The sequence below is a fragment of the Geotrypetes seraphini genome, chromosome 8 (genome assembly GCF_902459505.1).
Source record: "Geotrypetes seraphini chromosome 8, aGeoSer1.1, whole genome shotgun sequence".
NCBI classification, from domain to species: Eukaryota; Metazoa; Chordata; class Amphibia; order Gymnophiona; family Dermophiidae; genus Geotrypetes; species Geotrypetes seraphini.
The window spans coordinates 180104791-180124551 of NC_047091.1; the positions used below are offsets into that span (position 1 = coordinate 180104791).

General features: G+C 46.6%; 1 protein-coding gene across 1 annotated transcript in view; it reads right to left on the bottom strand.

Annotated features, from left to right (window-relative positions):
* Nucleotides 1-1658: 1658 nt before the first annotated feature.
* The window catches only part of CABP7 (calcium binding protein 7), a 173154-nt gene continuing 155051 nt past the window's right edge, over nucleotides 1659-19761 (bottom strand). The window contains exons 4-5 of the mRNA XM_033956011.1: nucleotides 7229-7382; nucleotides 1659-2271 (exon numbers count right to left, since the gene is read on the bottom strand). Coding sequence (XP_033811902.1) covers nucleotides 2144-2271; nucleotides 7229-7382 — 282 coding nt within the window. The 3' untranslated portion in view covers nucleotides 1659-2143. The remainder of the gene's footprint in view (nucleotides 2272-7228; nucleotides 7383-19761) is intronic.

A 19761-nucleotide genomic window follows, 5' to 3' on the forward strand; every position in this document is an offset into this window, starting at 1 on the left:
CCCAAAGCGGCTACGCTACAAGTGGGTGTGGTTAGGGACAAACCATGGGTGCGTTTCCGAGTTAGGCGCCTCTTTGTGAATTAGGGGCCGTTAGTCCCTGATATTGAAGCCTAACTTTAGGCGAAGAAAACGCTGGCTTAAATTGGGGCCACCTGAATATTAGGATGCCGAGCACCTGCTAAGCACCCTTAGGCAACGCTAAGCCCGATCCTGGAACGGGCGCCTAAGTTTTATAGAATCTGTGCCGATATTGGTGCCTACCTTTACGCCAGTGATTCCCAAACCCTGTCCTGGGGGACCCCCAGCCAGTCGGGTTTTCAAGATATCCCTAATGAATATGCATGAGAGAGATTTGCATACCTGTCGCTTCCATTATATGTAAATCTCTCTCATGCATATTCATTAGGGATATCTTGAAAACCCGACTGGCTGGGGGTCCCCCAGGACAGGGTTTGGGAACCACTGCTTTACGCGGACTTGATGGAATCACGGCCTTAGTGCGCACTAATTTGAACATGGTAATTGGTTAACGCTTTCATGCCGATTCTCCGTCCACATGACATGGCTCCTCCCAAAACGTTAAAAAAAAATTTTTTAAAAATAGCGCATGGTTAGCATGAGGAAAAGAGGCTATTGCCACCAAATGCTCTGTTTTGTGGTGTCTTCCCACACGTTACGTGTGCGTTGGATCATAATACCCTTGATATGGACTAGGTCCTTGGGGGCGCACATCCGACTTTCCCACTTTTCAAAGCTCGCAAGGGATCTGGCTGGGGAGGCATGCAAAGAGGAAAAAATTGTCAGTTTTCTCTTAATAAACGTATCCAGTTTGTACGACCCCCCCCCCTTATAACTTTGAAGGGCTACAAAGGCAGTAGGACCTTGGGGGAGGGGCGAAATCTCCGATTTTCCACTTCTCAAAAGTTTATGAATGACTCGGAGAGGGAGCACATAAGAGGGATACCTGTCAGAAGAAATGCACCGGATGGGAGGGGAAAGGTTGAACTGAAGTTAGCAGGGATGTTACCCCCGTCACTTCTTTTAAATTCCTATTCCTGCTTCCTGCGGGCTTGCATAAAATATTGCACGGTAGGCAGAGGGGGGTTATAGCTTTCTTTTGAAACCTAAAGCAAAAAAATGTCAGTTGTACCTTTGAAACATTCTGAAAACCAGTAACATATCATGGCAAAATGTAAAACAAAATAAAATTACAATGGAAGCATAACATTGTAAATGAAATATCAAAACATTACAAAGGAAAGAGGACCAGGAGGATAGAAATATTTTTACATAAATATAGTGATCTGCTCTGTAGGGCCATGACAAGATCCTATGGGGGGATTTTTTCTCATAAATTTTGATTGAGCCCTGAATAGAAATAAGATTTCCTATAAACTGTCCTCTTGGATATGGTTAAATATATTCTCCCCCTGACATTCTCTAGCTCCATCTTAGATCAGATTTAGAAAAATAGAAGGAAATACATCTGCTTTTCTCATTTAGCAAATGAATCTGCCAGGAAAGCTACTGCACCTTTCGTGCAGTCTGGCTTTCCTGTTCCCTGCACAGATGATTGGGCTAATGGAAATGGGATGACCTGATAAACCATGAGAAAATAGGAACAGGAATACAAAGAGTTAATGTCCAGCCCTTAATCTGAGGTCCATGCAATAGAAAATCTTCACAAGTGTATTGCTTACTAATGATTTGGTTTATCATAAATATATATATATATATATTTATTATCTTATATATTTTATATTATTACTGTTATTGTACTATGTTATAAAAGCAAACAGTATTGCATCGTAGGTGAGAATTCTCCATGCACTGTCATGCACTTGTCTCTGGAAAGAGCCATGCGGGTCCAGTCAGCCTCTCCATTCCCAGGCCAGAGACGAAAGCCAGTCCTGAGCACCCGCTGCGACGGGCACGAGTCCCCGCCACTCCGTCTGGTCTCAGATTCAGTGGAAAAGACGTCGGGTGGGCGGCGGGGTTTGTAGGTGTAAGGGGAAGGTGAGGAAGAGTCCGTGGGTTTCACAGGAGGCTGGTTACTTTTATGAGAAAAGTGTTTTGTTTTGTTTTTCCAGTTTGCTGTGTGTCTTCCCGTTGGGAAGCCTGTCCCTTGGTGGGTCTGCCACGGTTACTTCATTCCGCTCCGCAGAACCTGGTTGGCGGCGATTAGCATGACGCTGATGATGAAGGCAATGGCGAAAGCGCAGATTAGGCTTTTCCGGACGCACGTTTGTCGGATTTGCTGATTTGGAGAGGCTACGATGAAGAGAGGAAGAGAGAGAAGAGGAGATGGAGGATTAACAGGGAGAAGAAATACAGATGAGATGCATGGAAGCAACAGAGGAAAAGGAAATTGGCAGAAAGCAACACCAGCAGTAGACAAAAGAGGAAGACAGAGAAGGAAAAGGAGGTGGGGGTGGCAGAAAGATCACCACATAGTAACATAGTAGATGACGGCAGATAAAGACCCGAATGGTCCATCTAGTCTGCCCAACCTGATTCAATCTAAAAAAAATTTTCTTCTAAGCTATTTCTGGGCAAGAATCCAAAGCTCTGCCCAGCACTGTGCTTAGGTTCCAACTACTGAAGTCTCCAGCGCCAGGGGTCTCAAAGTCCCTCCTCGAGGGCCACAATCAAGTCGGGTTTTCAGGATTCCCCCAATGAATATGCATAAGATCTATTTGCATGCACTGCTTTCATTGTATGCGAATAGATCTCATGCATATTCATTGAGGAAATCCTGAAAACCCGACTGGATTGCGGCCCTCGAAGAGGGACTTTGAGACCCCTGAGTTAGTCTCATAAAAAGGTTTGGCCTACCACATGCTCAATATGTGGTGCCTGTGGTTAGAGTTGCAGCCTCAACACCCTGAGGTTGTGGGTTCAAAACCCCGTGCTGCTATTGTGATCCTGGGCAAGTTACTTAATCCTCCCTTGCCCCAGGCACATTAGATAGACTGTGAGCCCACCGGGTTAGATAGGGTTAAATGGTTGAAGTACCTACATGTAAACCGCTTTGAGTGTGGTTGAAAAACTAGAAAAGGCGGTATACAAGACCCAATCCCTTTCCCTGATGTCATAATGCCTGGCAGACACCCAAAGAGTAGCAACATTCCAGAGCTGAGATTGTGATGTCACAATGCCTCATTCCACCAATAAGAGCCAGCCTCATTAGTGATGTCACAATGGCTTCATTGTTCTATACTTGGCTCACTTCTGATATTCTATTGGAGGAGAATGTGGCGCAGTGGTTAGAGCTGCAGCTTCAGCACCCTGAGGTTGTGGGTTCAAAACCCACACTGGGCAAGTCACTTAATCCTCCATTTCCCCAGGTACATTAGATAGACTGTGAGCCTGCCGGGACAGGTAAGGAAAATGCTTGAGCACCTGATTTGTAACCTGTTCTGAGCTCCTCTGGCAGGACGGGCTAAAAACTTGAATGAATAAATACAATCTCTACATTGGAACAGGCAGAAAATTTAAAAGGGACATAACCCAGAATAAAAATAATCTGCGTAACCCAAAGAGGTTTTATCCTAAAACTGCTCCCATGGACGAGTGATCAGCAGATGGTACCTGTGCTCCCTGAGTTTCAGAGAAGGGATCTCACTAGCTTCCTGGACTCAGCACGCCTTTTCTCCAAAGATGGGAAGCCTATTCAGGGGTTTTTGCTGACCTCTGGTGGCGTTATTCCACGATATTCAATGCTATGTCCTGTCCGGGATTCAGCATTGAATATCCATTCTTTTTTGAGTTAAGTCAACATTCAGACCTTAACTGGCCAGGGTCTAGTGCAGTGTTCTTCAACCGCTGGTCCACGGACCAGTGCCGGTCCACAGAAATTTCCTGCCGGTCCACAGGGCCAGCACGTGCATCAGGCCCAAAACAGTGTTCTTCAACCGCCGGTCCACGGTGCGATTGATGCGGCGTTATCTTCAAGCCAGTTCCCTCTTCCTAACTGATTCAGTGCACAAAGCCACGGGCAGCGGCTCCTACGCGCGTCCTGCGCCTGAACCGGAAGCCTTCTCTCTGACGTTGCAACGCCAGAGGGAAGGCTTCCAGATAAGGCACAGGACGTGCAAGGTGCAATTAGTACTATTATGGGGGCGGGGTCTGGGGTGGAGATTGGGTAGAGATGGGCGGGGTCTGGCCACGATTTAGCCCCATGTTCTTCAACCGCCAGTCCACGGACCGATGTCGGTCCACTGAATAATTCTTTTATTTCTGCCGGTCCATAGGTGTAAATAGGTTGAAAAACACTGGTCCAGCGCATAAAGATAGGCTGTGATTTCAGCGCTCACATTTCTGCTGGTTACGTTCTGAATATCGGAACTTAAGAGAAGCCAAGTGCTGACTCCACCCCCAGAATACCCCCAAAAGAGCCGGTTTCCACAGGCACCAACCAGCCGTTTTCAGCAAAGATAACCGGTTAAGAGCCGCTGAAAGCAGCCGGATAGCCACAAAGAAGCAATTTAACTGGTTAGTGGACATTTCTCGCCGGTTATATCATTCTGAATATCAATTGTTGAGTTATCAGATGCCCATGAAAACCCTTCTCTTTTTAGAGGAGTGCTCAGGTGCCTGGGGGGGGGGATTTTCAAAAGTCGGCAGTTTGTCTGGGTTTTGGAAGGTTCTGATCTCGAGGCCGCATCTGGAGGGGCGCAGATGCGACGTGACATCATCACGTCCCATCTGCCTACGCTCAGAGGCACTCCAGACGCGGCCCTGAGCTCAGGGAAGAAGAGACGAAGTTTGTGTGGGTGGCAGGGCTGGGGGTGGAATGGGTCGGGAGCGGAACGAGGCAGGGTCACAAGTTAGATGCTACTTCGCTGCATAATTTTAGGTGCTAAAATGGAAGTTAAGCTCCAAAATAGGGGTGATTGGCAGTTAAAGCACGCAACTGCCCTTAGGCAGAACCTAAATCTATTAGCACATAATTTCAAGGGTGGGCCATGATTGGGTCACACACTTACAATGGAATGTATAGAATACTGTAAGTTGAGTGTAGCAGGTAGGCCTGAGAGCAAAGTGGGTGGGCCAAAAATGTCATATCCATCACCCACCCCCAACTAAAGCAACCCTAAACTTAATTTCTGTTTCCCCCCTGATCCCCCCCCAAGGTAAATAGCATTCTTCTGCTGATGGGGATCCCCGAATTTAGCCAGGTAGCTGATTTAGGGTGGGCCTGAGAGCAAAGTGGGTGGGCCAAAAATGTCATCTCCATCACCCACCCCCAACTAAAGCAACCCTAAACTTAATTTCTGCTTCCCCCCTGATCCCCCCCCCAAGGTAAATAGCATTCTTCTGCTGATGGGGATCCCCAAATTTAGCCAGGTAGCTGATTTAGGGTGGGCCTGAGAGCAAAGTGGGTGGGCCAAAAATGTCATCTCCATCACCCACCCTCAACTAAAGCAACCCTAAACTTAATTTCTGCTCCCCACCCCCAAGGTAAATGGCATTCTTTTGCTGATGGGGAACCTGGAGTCCCGTCACTTGAAAACCTCATCCTCATCAGAGCTTACATGTTGGGCTCGGGTTTCCATGTGGCTCCAGAAAAAGGAGGACGGATTGAGATAGCCGGGTTTTACATCTGCTAAGTAAGGAGGACAGAAAGGGGCATCTGGGATTTTCCTCCATTGAAAGTAATGGAAGTAAAACCCGGATGTCTCAATCCATCCTCCTTTCTCCGGAGTCATATGGTAACCCTATGTTGGGCAGCTGCTGGCACTGTCCTGGAGCCACTGCCACCAGCCAATAGCTGCCAGCCTCCATGCCCATATGTTAAGTTTTGCATAGGCATGAAAACTGAGCATGCATGAGGGAGGGAATGGTCCATGGCGACCCCAAGACAGCGCTGGCAGGTGCCTCCTTTTGGCGGGGAGGATGTCTTGGGTTGGCAGAATTTGGGAATCCCTGCCAGCCACACTAAAGGAGATGAAATTTTGGTGGGCCTGAGCCCAAACCGGGTAGGTCCTGGCCCCACTTGTGGCCACGCCATGGGTTGGTGCATCATGCTAGCTTAAGCTCTGTTCTGTAGTGCAGTGGTTCCCAACCCTGTCCTGGAGGAACACCAGGCCAAGTGGGTTTTCAGGCTAGCCCTAATGAATATGCATGAAGCAAATTTGCATGCCTATCACTTCCATCCTATGCAAATCTCTCTCATGCATATTCATTAGGGCTAGCCTGAAAACCCGATTGGCCTGGTGTTCCTCCAGGACAGGGTTGGGAACCACTGCTGTAGTGGAACCTGAGTGCCCAGGGGTTATTGAATTCCATCTTAGTGTGGATTAAGAATGGCTCTTGTTACGTCCTACCTCTCCTACTTGGGTGAGTGAGGAGGAGAAGGGAATGAGTTAATGGAAGAGCTGAAGTTTCCCCGCTCTCTGGGTGTCCTTCACCTTGGCTCCCTCCCATTTGAATGGATATGTGAGGAGGGTGTATCCCCACTTCCGATCAGCAAACTAATAAAGGATTTAAGCCATGCAGGATATACAGTAAATTGTGCATCAGACTGACTGAATCAGGGGATTGGGATTTGTATATTGCCTTTTGTACTTTTTCAACCACACTCAAAGCAATTTACTTACAGGTACTTCAACCATTTAACCCTATCTAACCCAGTGGGCTCACAATCTATCTAATGTACCTGGGGCAGTGGAGGATTAAGTGACTTGCCCAGGGTCATAGGGAGCAGCGTGGGATTTGAATCTACAACCTTAGGGTGCAGGGGCTGTAGCTTTAACCAGTGTGCCACTTCTCCTCCAATGCAATATCAGAAGCCATTGTGACATCACTGATGAGGCTGGCTCTTAGGCTTTGGTGGAATGAGGCATTATGACATCACAATCTCAGCTCTGGAATGTTGCTACTCTATGGGTTTCTGCCAGGTATTATGACATCAGGGAAAGGGATTGGGACTTGTATATTGCCTTTTCCTAGTTTTTCAACCACACTCAAAGCGGTTTACATACAGGTACTTCAACCATTTAACCCTATATAACCCGGTGGGCTCACAATCTATCTAATGTACCTGGGGCAATAGGGGAATTAAGTGACTTGACACAGGGTCACAAGGAGCAGTGTGGGATTGAACCCACAACCTCAGGGTGCTGAGACTATAGCTCTAACCACTGCACCCCACTCTCCTCTTTTTGAATGTTATCCCCGTCGGCCTAGAAGGGAAGTAAGCAACTTCTGGAAGGGTCTCACTCACTCTCCACGTCGACTGGGCATCCCTCCGGGTTCTCCATGTTGCTCTCCTCCTCCGTCATAATGATGTTTTCAATGTCCTTCATAGACAGGTGGTCACAGAAGGTGTCGTATAACAATCGCTTCAGCTCATCCACAGTTAGTTTCTGCATGTCGCACTGCGGGGAAGAAACAGGGTTTACGCTTTTACTCTCATACAACGCCATGCTGCCCCCTGAAGGCCCCACCAGACTCTAGCCAAATTCCCCGAAATGTTGATGTTAATAACCAGGGAACTCTAGCCAAGTGGTTACCCAGCTCAATGTCTTTCAAAATCATCCTCCCCACACGCATCCCTGCTAATTTGATTGAACAGCGCTCTAGGTAACAACAGCAAACTGAAAAAAATAATATGGTTACACACCAACAGTGGCGTACCTAGGGGGGGGGGGGGGGGGGGGCGGGCCGCCCCGGGTACCAGCCCTAAGGGGGTGTTCCCGGCCTTGCCGTTCAGTCCCCCACCACCCCCGAAGGACCGCTCGCCCCACTGACCTTCCTGCACCACCTGTGAAGCAGCCCGCAGCAGGATCGCGAAGTCAGCGTCAGCATCCCTGCGCTGCTTCCTGCGCCGCGATCCCGCCCCTCCTCTGACGTCAGAGGAGGGGCGGACCGTGGCGCAGGAAGCAGCGCAGGGATCGCTGACGCTGACTTCGCGATCCTGCTGCGGCTGTTCATAGGTGGTGCGGGGAGGCCAGGGGGGCGAGCGGTCCTTCGGGGTGGGTCGGGGCATCAGGCCTTCAGGGTGGGGCGGGCGGGCAGGCAAGCAGGCTTTCAAGGGGGAGGGGGTGACAGGCAGGCAGGCAGGCCTTCAAGGGGGGACAGGCCTTCGGGGGGGGGTGCAGACCTTCAAGGGGTGCAGGCCTTCAAGGGGGGCAGGCAGGCCTTCAGGGGGGTGCAGGCCTTCGGGGGGGGGTGTAGGCCTTTGGGGGGGTGCAGACCTTCAAGGGGGTGCAGGCCTTCAAGGGGGGGAACAGGCCTTCAAGGGGGGAAAGGCAGGCAGGCCTTCAAGGGGGGGACAGGCCTACAAGGGGGGGGGACAGGCCTACAAGGGGGGGGACAGGCCTACAAGGGGGGGGGACAGGCCTTCAAGGGGGGGTGCAGGCCTTCAAAGGGGGTGCAGGCCTTCAAGGGGGAGACAGGCCTTCAAGGGGGGGAAAGGCAGGCAGGCAGGCCTTAAAGGGGGGACAGGCCTACAAGGGGGGGACAGGCCTACAAGGGGGTGGGACAGGCCTTCAAGGGGGGGACAGGCCTTCGGGGGGGTGCAGACCTTCAAGGGAGTGCAGGCCTTCGGGGGGGGGTGCAGTCCTTCAAGGGGGTGCAGGCCTTCAAGGGGGGGAAAGGCAGGCAGGCAGGCCTTCAAGGGGGGGACAGGCCTACACGGGGGGGAGAAGCTACAAGGGGGTGGTACAAGCCTTCAAGTGGGGGACAGGCCTTCGGGGGGGGGGGAGCAGACCTTCAAGGGAGTGCAGGCCTTCGAGGGGGGTGGTGCAGGCCTTCAAGGGGGGACAGGCCTTCAAGGGGGGAAAGGCAGGCAGGCAGGCCTTCAAGGGGGGACAGGCCTACAAGGGGGGGGAGAAGCTACAAGGGGGTGGGACAGGCCTTCAAGTGGGGGACAGGCCTTCGGGGGGGTGCAGGCCTTCGGGGGGTGCAGACCTTCAAGGGGGGGACAGGCAGGCAGGCCTTCAAGGGGGGGACAGGCCTACAAGGGGAAGGGACAGGCCTTCAAGGGGGGTGCAGGCCTTCAAGGTGGGACAGGCAGACCTTTAAGGGGGGACAGGCCTTTGGGGGGGACCATGATTTAGAAGTACACGGAGGGAAGGGGGTGTTCAAAGAGATATGCATATGCCAAACTTTGGGGGGGGGGAAGAAATAATGGGTCTGAAAATAGAGGAGAGGGAGAGAGATGATGGACCATGGGATTTAGGGAGGGAAGGAACAGAAAGGGAGAGAAATTGGACACAAGGGATGGTGTGGAGGAGGGATAGAGATACTGGATAGGAGGGTAATTAGGAAAAGAAACGGAGAGATGGTGGACTCTGGGATGGTGGGGAAGGAGGGAGAGATGCCGGATGAAAGGGTATTTAAGAAAAGGTGGATCTGTGGAGGGAGATGAAAAAAAGGAAAGATACCAGACTTCCTGGGAAGGGAAGGGAAATGGAAAGGGAGGACAGAGTTGGCAGATGGATGGTTAGCATGCAGAAAGAAGGAGACCCTGGCAAGCAAGTTATCAGAAGAAAACCAGAGCCTTGGACCAACAAGATTTGAAATATAACCAGACAACAAAAGGTAGAAAAATTAATTTTATTTTCTGTTTTGTGATTATAACATGTCAGATTTGAAATGTTTATCCTGCCAGAGCTGGTGTTGGACTGCAAACGTGAGCTAGGATTTAACAGAAAGAGGAAAAGTCCTTTTTGTTTCTTTATTTTATTTACACCACAGCGCCAGTGTGGTTAGGAGAAGCCAAAGGGGGTGAAAAAGCTATAAAACCCACCAGGAGTTTTGAAAAAAATCACCCAACTGGGCAGGAAAATCGAATCGAAAAACCAATTCAATAGGCTGAATCGAATCGAAATTTTTTTCCTGTATCTGGCAGCATTAGTTTGCGCTACTGTCTTAGACTTTAGGACCTGGGATTGGGGAGAGATGGCATCCTCAGTACTTTATAATGCAAGTGAAACGAGGATTTGGTCAGACTTTTGAAGGGTCTGCAGAAAAAAAATATTGTATAGGCCGGGGACATGAGACAGCAGGAAATGGGAACTTTTCTTCCTTCTATTTTTGTGAATGGAAAGGCTGAGGATGTCAGAGAGGTCAGTTAAAATATGTGCTTTATAAGAAAATATAATAATGTGTTTTATAAAGTTTATAGCATAGCTGGCCTACCCAGTAAGGTGTTCCTAGTGGTGATGGTGGCAGCGTGTCAATGTGTTGAGAGGAAGAGGTGGTCTGGGAAATTCTGCTGAGCAAACTCCGGGCCCATTTCCACCCCCCAGTTAGTCCACTCCACTCAACTGATTCACACACTGAGTGGGTCTTTGGGTGTTGTTTTGGGATCTCTTCCAGTGGTTTATCTCCTTCTGGTCCAAGGAAGGAAACTTTGTTATCCTTAGCATTGACCTACAGAATATGTTTGTAACAGCGCTGCTTGTGTGGCATTAGGCTATGTAGTGATCGAAAGAAAAAAACAGACCTTTGCACATTTTTGCACTATATGGTGGGTGTATGAGGAGATTCACATTTCCTGCACAGCTAAGTCCATGTGAAGTTACCTTGTGCTGTATTTGACATCTAGCAAGGTCTCTGTTTGAAAGGAAAGATCTAAACTTAAAAATGAAGTGGCCAGAAGTTATGGTAAAAGCAGATAGTGTAGCTGGTTTTAAGAAAGATTTGGACAAATTCCTGGAGGAAAAGTCCATAATCTGTTATTAAGACATGGGGGAAGTGTCTGCTTGCCCTGGATCGGTAGCATGGAATGTTGCTACTCTTTGGGTTTTGACCAGGTATTAGTGTCCTGGATTGGCTACCATGAGAATGGGCTACTGGGCATGATGGACCATTGGTCTGACCCAGTTAGGCTATTCTTATGTTATGTTCTCATCTGTAGGGGCCTTTGTTTTCACTTCTTATTTTAATGTATTTTTTTTCTGGGAACTTATCAGTGTTTTTTATAATGGGAACAAAAATGGAAGAGAATTAATGTGTGTGGAATGGGGGGTAACTAATTTCTTCAGCTAAATAATTCAATCCACTTCAAACAGACATAGGAGAACTTGTGCACCATTCACACACCCTCCAACCAAAAACGTCAAAAGAAAAAAACTGTTTGACAACCTCCTAGCCATTCGAGCTGCAACACTCGACCCCCAACTCTACAACCAATTGATATCAACCACAGACTGCAAAACCTTCAAAAAGAAATAAAAACCCTTCTATTCAAAAAACACATAAAACCGAACTAACACAATCAGAACTGTCCCAAGCATCACCTGCAACTACTCCATATGTACTTCTAATGTCATGACAATTTAGACATAATTTATGTTATGTTATGTTTGGAATAATGGTTACATATATGAGGTTCAATAAAAGAAAATTTTCACTGCCTGTTTCTATTCTGACCATTTATTCCATTTCATGGTTATTGCAAAAAAAAAAAAAAATTTTTTACATGGGGGGGGGGAGGTGTCAAAAAATGATGGGCCCCGGGTGCCACATACCCTAGGTACGCCACTGCACACCAATGATGTTCTTGCACAAAAGCAACCAAAAAGCATGCCCTTGAGGCCCATTGTCACATTTTGTAGAAATGCCTGTGGGTCGCAAAAATGTCCAGCAACATACAAACCCACACAGGCATAAGGGGACAGGAGAAAACAGTGGGACGGGAAAATGAACTCTCCACCAAATCAAAGTCAACAAATTGCTGTGAAACAGTTTATTAATGTTCAACATGACGGCAGATAAAGGCCAAATGGCCCATCTAGTCTGCCCATCCGCGGTAACCATTATCCCTTTCTCTCTCTGAGAGATCCCACGTGCCTGTCCCAGGCCCTCTTGAATTCAGACACAGTCTCTGTCTCCACCACCTCTTATAAGCACATAAGCATTGACTCTGCCGAGTCAGACCATAGGTCCATCATGCCCAGCAGTCCGCTCCCGTGGCGACCCCCCAGGTCAATGACCTGCAGTGATCTATTACTCTAAAACATTTTGTAAACTAAACTAAACCTTAGGTTTGTATACCGCGCCATCTCCACAAGCGTAGAGCTCGGCACGGTTTACAGGGTTAGGTTGAAAAGGAGCTACAATGAAGGGTTATAGGAAAGGAGCTAGGAAGATAAAGAGGGACAGGGTACCAAAGAGCGGGAGGTGTTAGATTTTTGAAAAGAGCCAAGTTTTCAGGTGTTTGCGGAAGGATTGGAGGGAACTTGAAACTCTGAGCGGGGATGTGAGGTTGTTCCAGAGTTTTGTGGTTCTAAAGGGGAGGGATGTTCCTAGTTTTCCTACGTGGGATATACCTTTTGTAGAGGGGAATGATAGTTTCAGTTTTTGGGAGGGTCTGGTGGAGTTAGGGTTAAAGGAGTTCCAGAAGAGTGGGATAACTGGAGGGAGGATGCCATGTAGGATCTTGAAAGCTAAACAGGCACATTTAAAGAGGACTCTGGAGTGAAATGGGATCCAGTGAAGTTTGGACAAGAGTGGGGAGACGTGGTCGAACTTGCCTTTAGCGAAAATAAGCTTGGCCGCGGCTTTCTGGATTAGCTGAAGTCTATGGAGTTTTTTTTTAGTTAGGCTTAAATAGATGGAGTTGCAATAATCCAGTCTAGAGAGGATGGTGGACTGTATAGTAACCCTCTAATTGTACCCCTGGATCCCCTTTCCCTTCAGGAACTCGTCCAATCTCTTTTTGAAACCCAAAATTGTACTCTGCTCAACCATCTCCTCTGGAAGCGCATTCCAGGTGTCTACCACCCTCTGGATGAAGAAGAACTTCCTAGGATTTGTTCTGAACCTATCTCCCTTCAATTTTTTTGAGTGCCCTCTAGTTTTTGTTGCCCCTGCCAGTCTGAAGAATCTGTCTCTCTCTACCTTCACTATACCCTTCATGATCTTATAAGTTTCTATCATATCCCTTCTAAGTCTTCCGGGAGACTGTTCCACGCATCTACCATCCTTTCTGTAAAAAGTATTTCCTTAGATGACTCCAGAGCCTATCACCTATTAACGTCATCCTATGCTTTCTCATTCCAGAGCTTCCTTTCAAATGAAAGAGACTCAACTCATGTGCATTTACGCCATGTAGATATTTAAACGTCTCTATCATATCTCCCCTCTCCCGCCTTTCCTCCAAAGTATACAGATTGAGATCTTTAAGTCTGTCCCCATACGCCTTCTGACGAAGACCACGCACCATTTTAGTAGCTTTCCTCTGGACCAACTCAATCCTTTTTATATCTTTTTGAAGGTGTGGCTTCCAGAATTGTACACAATGTTCTACATGAACACTTGAACATCAATAAACTGTTTCACAGGAATTTCTTGGCTTTGATTTGGTGGAGAGTCCATTTTCCCGTTCCACTGTTTTCTCCTGACGCAAATGCCTGTGACATGCCTGTCGTGTAAACACTGAAAAGAATGGGATATAATGGGAATCCCTGGGCACGCCACAGTCAGGACACCAGGCTGGAGATGTTCTTCCTCCAGTTTGACACACAGGATCAAGAAAGCGTAGGACAGGTATGTAGGATCTTGTAGGGAGAGGAGGAGATAGTGGATGCTGTAGATGGACAGACTGGATGGATCTGCCAACTGGTTTTGCTACAACCTTACCAAAAGTTTTTACATCATCTAGGATGGTAATTGGATTGTCTTGGATTGGGCGTAAAACAGAACCTAAACTGTGTAGTGGATGAACAGGAAAAGAAGTGTCTTTTAAAAGTTGGAAGTGCTCCTTGATGTCGGCAACGATGGATGGATCTGTTGCAGTAACAGTAAGATGCTTGAGCAGCTGGGCACATGATGGAAGGACATGGCAGACAAGACACAGATTATGTCATTTAACATTAGTTCATTAAAATCCAAAAGCAGCTGCTGCAGTTTTTTGGTTTTTTTTAAACATTGAATTCAGTGGCTAATAAGGTGTATTAAGTTTTTACATATTGATTCTATTCTCAAGTTTTTAGAGAATGACATGGGGACAAAGTCTATCCCCATCCCAACCCCGTCCCTCCGGGCTCTGTCCCTGGCCCATGGGTTCCCATCCCCCATGTCATTCTTTAATGTGATATACATCTATAACTGCTGGCATTTGCAAATAGGCATTTTAAAATAGCCCTCTATCCATGAGTCGTGAGTTCTGGCGCCTCTAGCATCCTCCATCTTATTCACATCAAACATTAATATTTGATCTGTATCTTATGACCATCTAAATTGCTGCTGTAAGTTTGTGCAATAATCGAATTACACTTCCTTCCTTCAGTTAAATCTCATTTCTTAATCCCATTACTGCGATGTCTCCAGAAATATGTATAATATATGGTGAGGTTAGTTTAAGATTGGCTATTAGATACAGTTTTAATTCTCACTGATTCTGGGCAAGAAAGGAGCAGTGAGTCAAGAGATGCCAAATTCTACTTGCAAAGTCATTGTATTGGTTGCATTAATACAGCTTTCAGAGAATAATGCTGTGCTCACGTCGCTATTATAAACCAATCAATCAATCTATAACATCAGCATTTACAGAAACACACCGTTTTCAGCGGTACGGCAATTTGGCCTGTTTATTACCTCGCCAAGACACCTTCAACCATCTGATAAAGATCGATGACGCTAGTCAAGGATAATAGCAGCTTCAACGCTCGCTGTCAACATCCTCAACCCAACGATGTTCATTATAGTCAAAGTCAAATGGCCTGCAGGAGCTTCGCTGGCCTTGATTTAACATTTTTTTTTAAACTGCCATTTGTATAAGGTGGAAAGACAATGCACACACTTTGTTAGCTGTGGGATTTATGTGTCTTCTCTTCTAGCTGGAGATTGAGTGGAGCTTTAGCCTAGTGGTTTGAGCAATGAGTCGGAAATGCACGATTCCACTGATGCCTATTGTGGATGTTGACAAATCACTTCACTCCATTGCCTCAGATGCAAACTCAGAGCTAGATTTATTAACTTACTTTAACACACATTTTTATATCGAGGCCAATGGGGCATTTTTACTAAGCATGTTACCACATGTTAACATGTTAATGCACATTAGTTAATTAGACCCTTAGATTATAAGGTTGTCTGGGACAGACAACATAAGAACATAAGAATTGCCATACTGGTATAGACAAAAGATCCATCAAGGCCAGTATCCTGTTTCCAACAGTAGGTCCCAAGTACCTAGCTAGATCTCAATAATGGCCTCTGGTCTTCCCTTTTAGGAAATTATCTAAATCTTTTTTAAACCCTGCAAAGCTAACTGATTTCACCACATTCTCCGGCAATGAGTTCCAGAATTTAATTACATGTTGTGTGAAGAAATATTTTCTCCGGTTTGTTTTAAATCTACTACTTAGTAGCTTCATCGTAAGTCCCCTAGTCCTAGTATTTTTGGGAAAGAGTGAACAAATGATTCACATCTACCCTTTCCACTCCACTCCAGTATTTTATAGACCTCTATCATATCACTCCAAGCCGTTTCTTCTCCAAGCTCAAGAGACCTAGCCACTTTAGCCTTTCCTCATAGGGAAGTCGTCTCATCCGTTTTATCATTTTTGTCGCCCTTCTCTGTACATTTTCTAATTTGCTACATCTTTTTTTAAAATACCTACTCTATCTAATTGTAACTCATATTGGACTTGGATTTGAAAAATATTTAAATCCATAAGTCTTTTTTTCACAGCTGTGGATCATAAATAGGAGAGTCCTGTCCAGAGCCGGATTCCTAGAATTCTGGTCTGGTCTGATGATGGCAGTGGCGTACCTAGGGTATGTGGCACCCGGGGCCCATCATTTTTTGACACCTCCCTCACCCCCATATAAAAAAATATTTTTTGTAATAACCTTGAAACGGAATAAATGGTAGGAATAGAAACAGGCAGTGAAAATTTTCTTTTATTGAACCTCATATATGTAACCATTATTCCAAACATACCATAACATAACATAAATTATGTCTGAATTGTCATGACATCAGAAGTACATATGGAGTGATGCTTGGGACAGCTCTGATTGTGTTAGTTCGGTTTTATGTGTTTTTTGAATAGAAGGGTTTTTATTTCTTTTTTGAAGGTTTTGTAGTTTGTGGTCGAGGTCAATAGGTTGTAGAGTTGGGGGTCGAGTGTTGCAGCTCGAATGGCTAGGAGGTTGTCAAACTGTTTTTTTCTTTTGACGTTTTTGGTTGGAGGGTGTGTGAATGGTGCGTGAGTTCTCCTATGTCTGTTTGAAGTGGATTGAATTATTTAGCTGAAGAAATTAGTTACCCCCCCATTCCACACACATTAATTCTCTTCCATTTTTGTTCCCATTCTAAAAAACACTGATAAGTTCCCAGAAAAAAAATACATTAAAATAAGAAGTGAAAACAAAGGCCCCTACAGATGAGAACATAACATAAGAATAGCCCAGTGATTCCCAACCCTGTCCTGGAGGAACACCAGGCCAATCGGGTTTTCAGGCTAGCCCTAATGAATATGCATGAGAGAGATTTGCATATGATGGAAGTGATAGGCATGCAAATTTGCTTCATGCATATTCATTAGGGCTAGCCTGAAAACCCAATTGGCCTGGTGTTCCTCCAGGACAGGGTTGGGAACCACTGGAATAGCCTAACTGGGTCAGATCAATGGTCCATCATGCCCAGTAACCCATTCTCATGGAAGCCAATCCAGGTCACTAGTACCTGGTCAAAACCCAAAGAGTAGCAACATTCCATACTACCGATCCAGGGCACCAGTCAAATATGGGAAAGGGGACCAGTTACAAACAATGTAACAGGAGTGATAAAATGCAAGTGTTGAACTGAAGGAAAATCACTCCGTGGACCTGTTCAAAGTATTATATGGATGATATAACAGAGTTCACAGGCTTGCTCAGAATCATGGAGGGGGAAAACTGGGGCGAACCCCAGAGGAAAAACCACCTCACAGCCCAATCATCGCATGGACAAGTAAACCAGAGGTTATATCAATTCATATATGTTTTTACGTTGTGAAAAAACTACGTTTTTTTTACTATAGCTTATAGTCAAAGAACTTAGGCAAACTTAGCTTGCAGCTTACGAGTTCCGACATGCATGTTTCGAAGCTGTTAAACTGCGCGTTTTGTGCGCTTCTCTATGTGAGACAACAGTCCTCTGTCGGAATCTCCCATCGCATGAGTGTTTCTCTTAAGATTTTTCCTGTGTGTTCCCTGAGGCAGGACCGAAACATGCATGTCGGAACTCGCAAGCTGCAAGCTAAGTTTGCCTAAGTTCTTTGACTATAAGCTATAGTAAACCGTAGTTTTTTCACAACGTAAAAACATATATGAATTGATATAACCTCTGGTTTACTTGTCCATGCGATGATTGGGCTGTGAGGTGGTTTTTCCTCTGGGGTTCGCCCCAGTTTTCCCCTCCATGATTCTGAGCAAGCCTGTGAACTCTGTTATATCATCCATATAATACTTTGAACAGGTCCACGGAGTGATTTTCCTTCAGTTCAACCGATCCAGGGCAAGCAGACACTTCCCCCATGTCTTAATAACAGACTATGGACTTTTCCTCCAGGAATTTGTCCAAACCTTTCTTAAAACCAGCAACGCTATCTGCTTTTACCATAACTTCTGGCCACTTCATTTTCAAGCTTAGATCTTTCCTTCCAAATAGAGACCTTGCTAGATGTCAAATAAAGAAAGAACAAGGTAACTTCACACAGTCTTAGCTGGAAATGTGAATCTCCTCATACACCCACCATATAGTGCAAAAATGTGCAAAGATCTGGTTTTTTCTTTTAATCACTACATAGCCTAATGCCACACAAGCAGCGCTGTTACAAACATATTCTGAAGGTCAATGCTAAGGTTAACAAAGTTTCCTTCCTTGGACCACAAGGAGATACTGACAAACCACTGGAAGAGATCCCAAAACAACTACCCAGGCACAACACCCAAAGACTCACAAGGTGTGTGAACCAGTTGAGTGGAGTGGACTAACTGGGGGGTGGAAATGGGCCCGGAGTTTGCTCAGCAGAATTTCCAGGACCACCTCTTCCTCTCAACACATTGACACGCTGACACCACCACCACCACTAGGAACACCTCACCGGGTAGGCCAGCAATGCTTGTAAACTTTATAAAACACATTATTATATTTTCTTATAAAGCACATATTTTAACTGAACTCTCTGACATCCTCAGCCTTGCCATTCATAAAAACAGAAGGAAGAAAAGTTCCCGTTTCCTGCTGTCTCATGTCCCCGGCCTATACAAAATTTTTCTTCTGCAGACCCTTAAAAAGTCTGACCAAATCCTTGTTTCACTTGCATTATAAAGTACTGAGGATGCCATCTCTCCCCAATCCCAGGTCCTAAAGTCTAAGACAGTAGCGCAAACTAGTGCTGCCCGATTCAGGAAAAAAATTTCGATTCGATTCAGCCTATTGAATTGGTTTTTCGATTCGATTTTCCTGCCCAATTGGGTGTTTTGTTTTTTTTCAAACATCCTGGTTGGTTTATTTTATAGCTTTTTCACCACCCCCCTTTGGCTTCTCCTAACCACACTGGCGCTGTGGTGTAAATAAAATAAAGAAACAAAAAAGACTTTTCCTCTCTCTGTTAAATCCTAGTTCACATTTGCGGTCTAACACCAGCTCTGGCAGGATACACATTTCAAATCTGACATATTGTAATCACAAAACAGAAAATAAAATTAGTTTTTCTACCTTTTGTTGTCTGGTTATTTTTCAAATCTTGTTGGTCCAAAGCTCTGGTTGTCTTCTGATAACTTGCTTGCCAGGGTCTCCTTTCTTCTTTCTGCATGCAAAACCATCCATCTGCCATCTCTGTCCTCCCCTTCCGTTTCCCTTCCCTCCCCAGAAGGTCTGGCATCTTTCCTTTTTTTCGTCTCCCTCCACAGATCCACCTTTTCTTAACTACCTTTTCATCCAGCATCTATCCCCCCTTCCCCACCACCCCAGGGTTCACCATCTCTCCCTTTCTTTTCCCAACTACCCTCCTATCCAGTATCTCTATCCCCAATCCACACCATCCCTTGTGTCCAACTTCTTTCCCTTTCTGTTCCTTCCCTCCCTAAATCCCATGGTCCATCATCTCTCTCCCTCTCCTCTATTTTCAGAGCCATTATTTCTTCCCCTCCAAAGTCCGGCATATGCACATCTCTTTGAACCCCCCCCTTCCCTCCGTGTACTTCTACACCAGGGCCCCCCTCCCCTGAAGGCCTGTCCCCCTTAAAGGTCTGCATCCCACCCCTGAAGGCCTGTCCCCCCCCTTGAAGGCCTGCACCCCCCTGAAGGCCTGTCCCCCCTTGAAGGCCTACCTGCCTGTCCCCCTTGAAGGCATGTCCCCCCTGAAAGCCTGTCTCCCCCCATGAAGGCTTGTCCCCCCCTTGAAGCCCTGTCTCCCCCTCCTGCCTACCCACCTCGCCCTGAAGGCCTGCTGTCCCACCCCAAAGGACCGCTCGCCCCCCCCACCCCGAAGGACCGCTTGCCCCCCCCCACCCCGAAGGACCGCTCATCCCCCTGGCCTCCCAGCACCATTTACCTGTAGAGAAGCAGCCTGCAGCAAGATCGCGAGCCAGTGATCTTTGTGCTGCTTCGGTGCTGTTTCATCTGCCGCGGTCTCGGCCCCTCCTCTGACATCAGAGGAGGGGGCTGGACTGCGGCGGAGGAAACAGCAACGAAGTAGCGAAAAAATTGCTGGCTCGCAATCTTGCTGCAGGCTGCTTCTCTACAGGTAAATGGTGCGGGGAAACCAGGGGGAGGGAAATCCGGACTCCAGACGCAAGGGGGGAGAA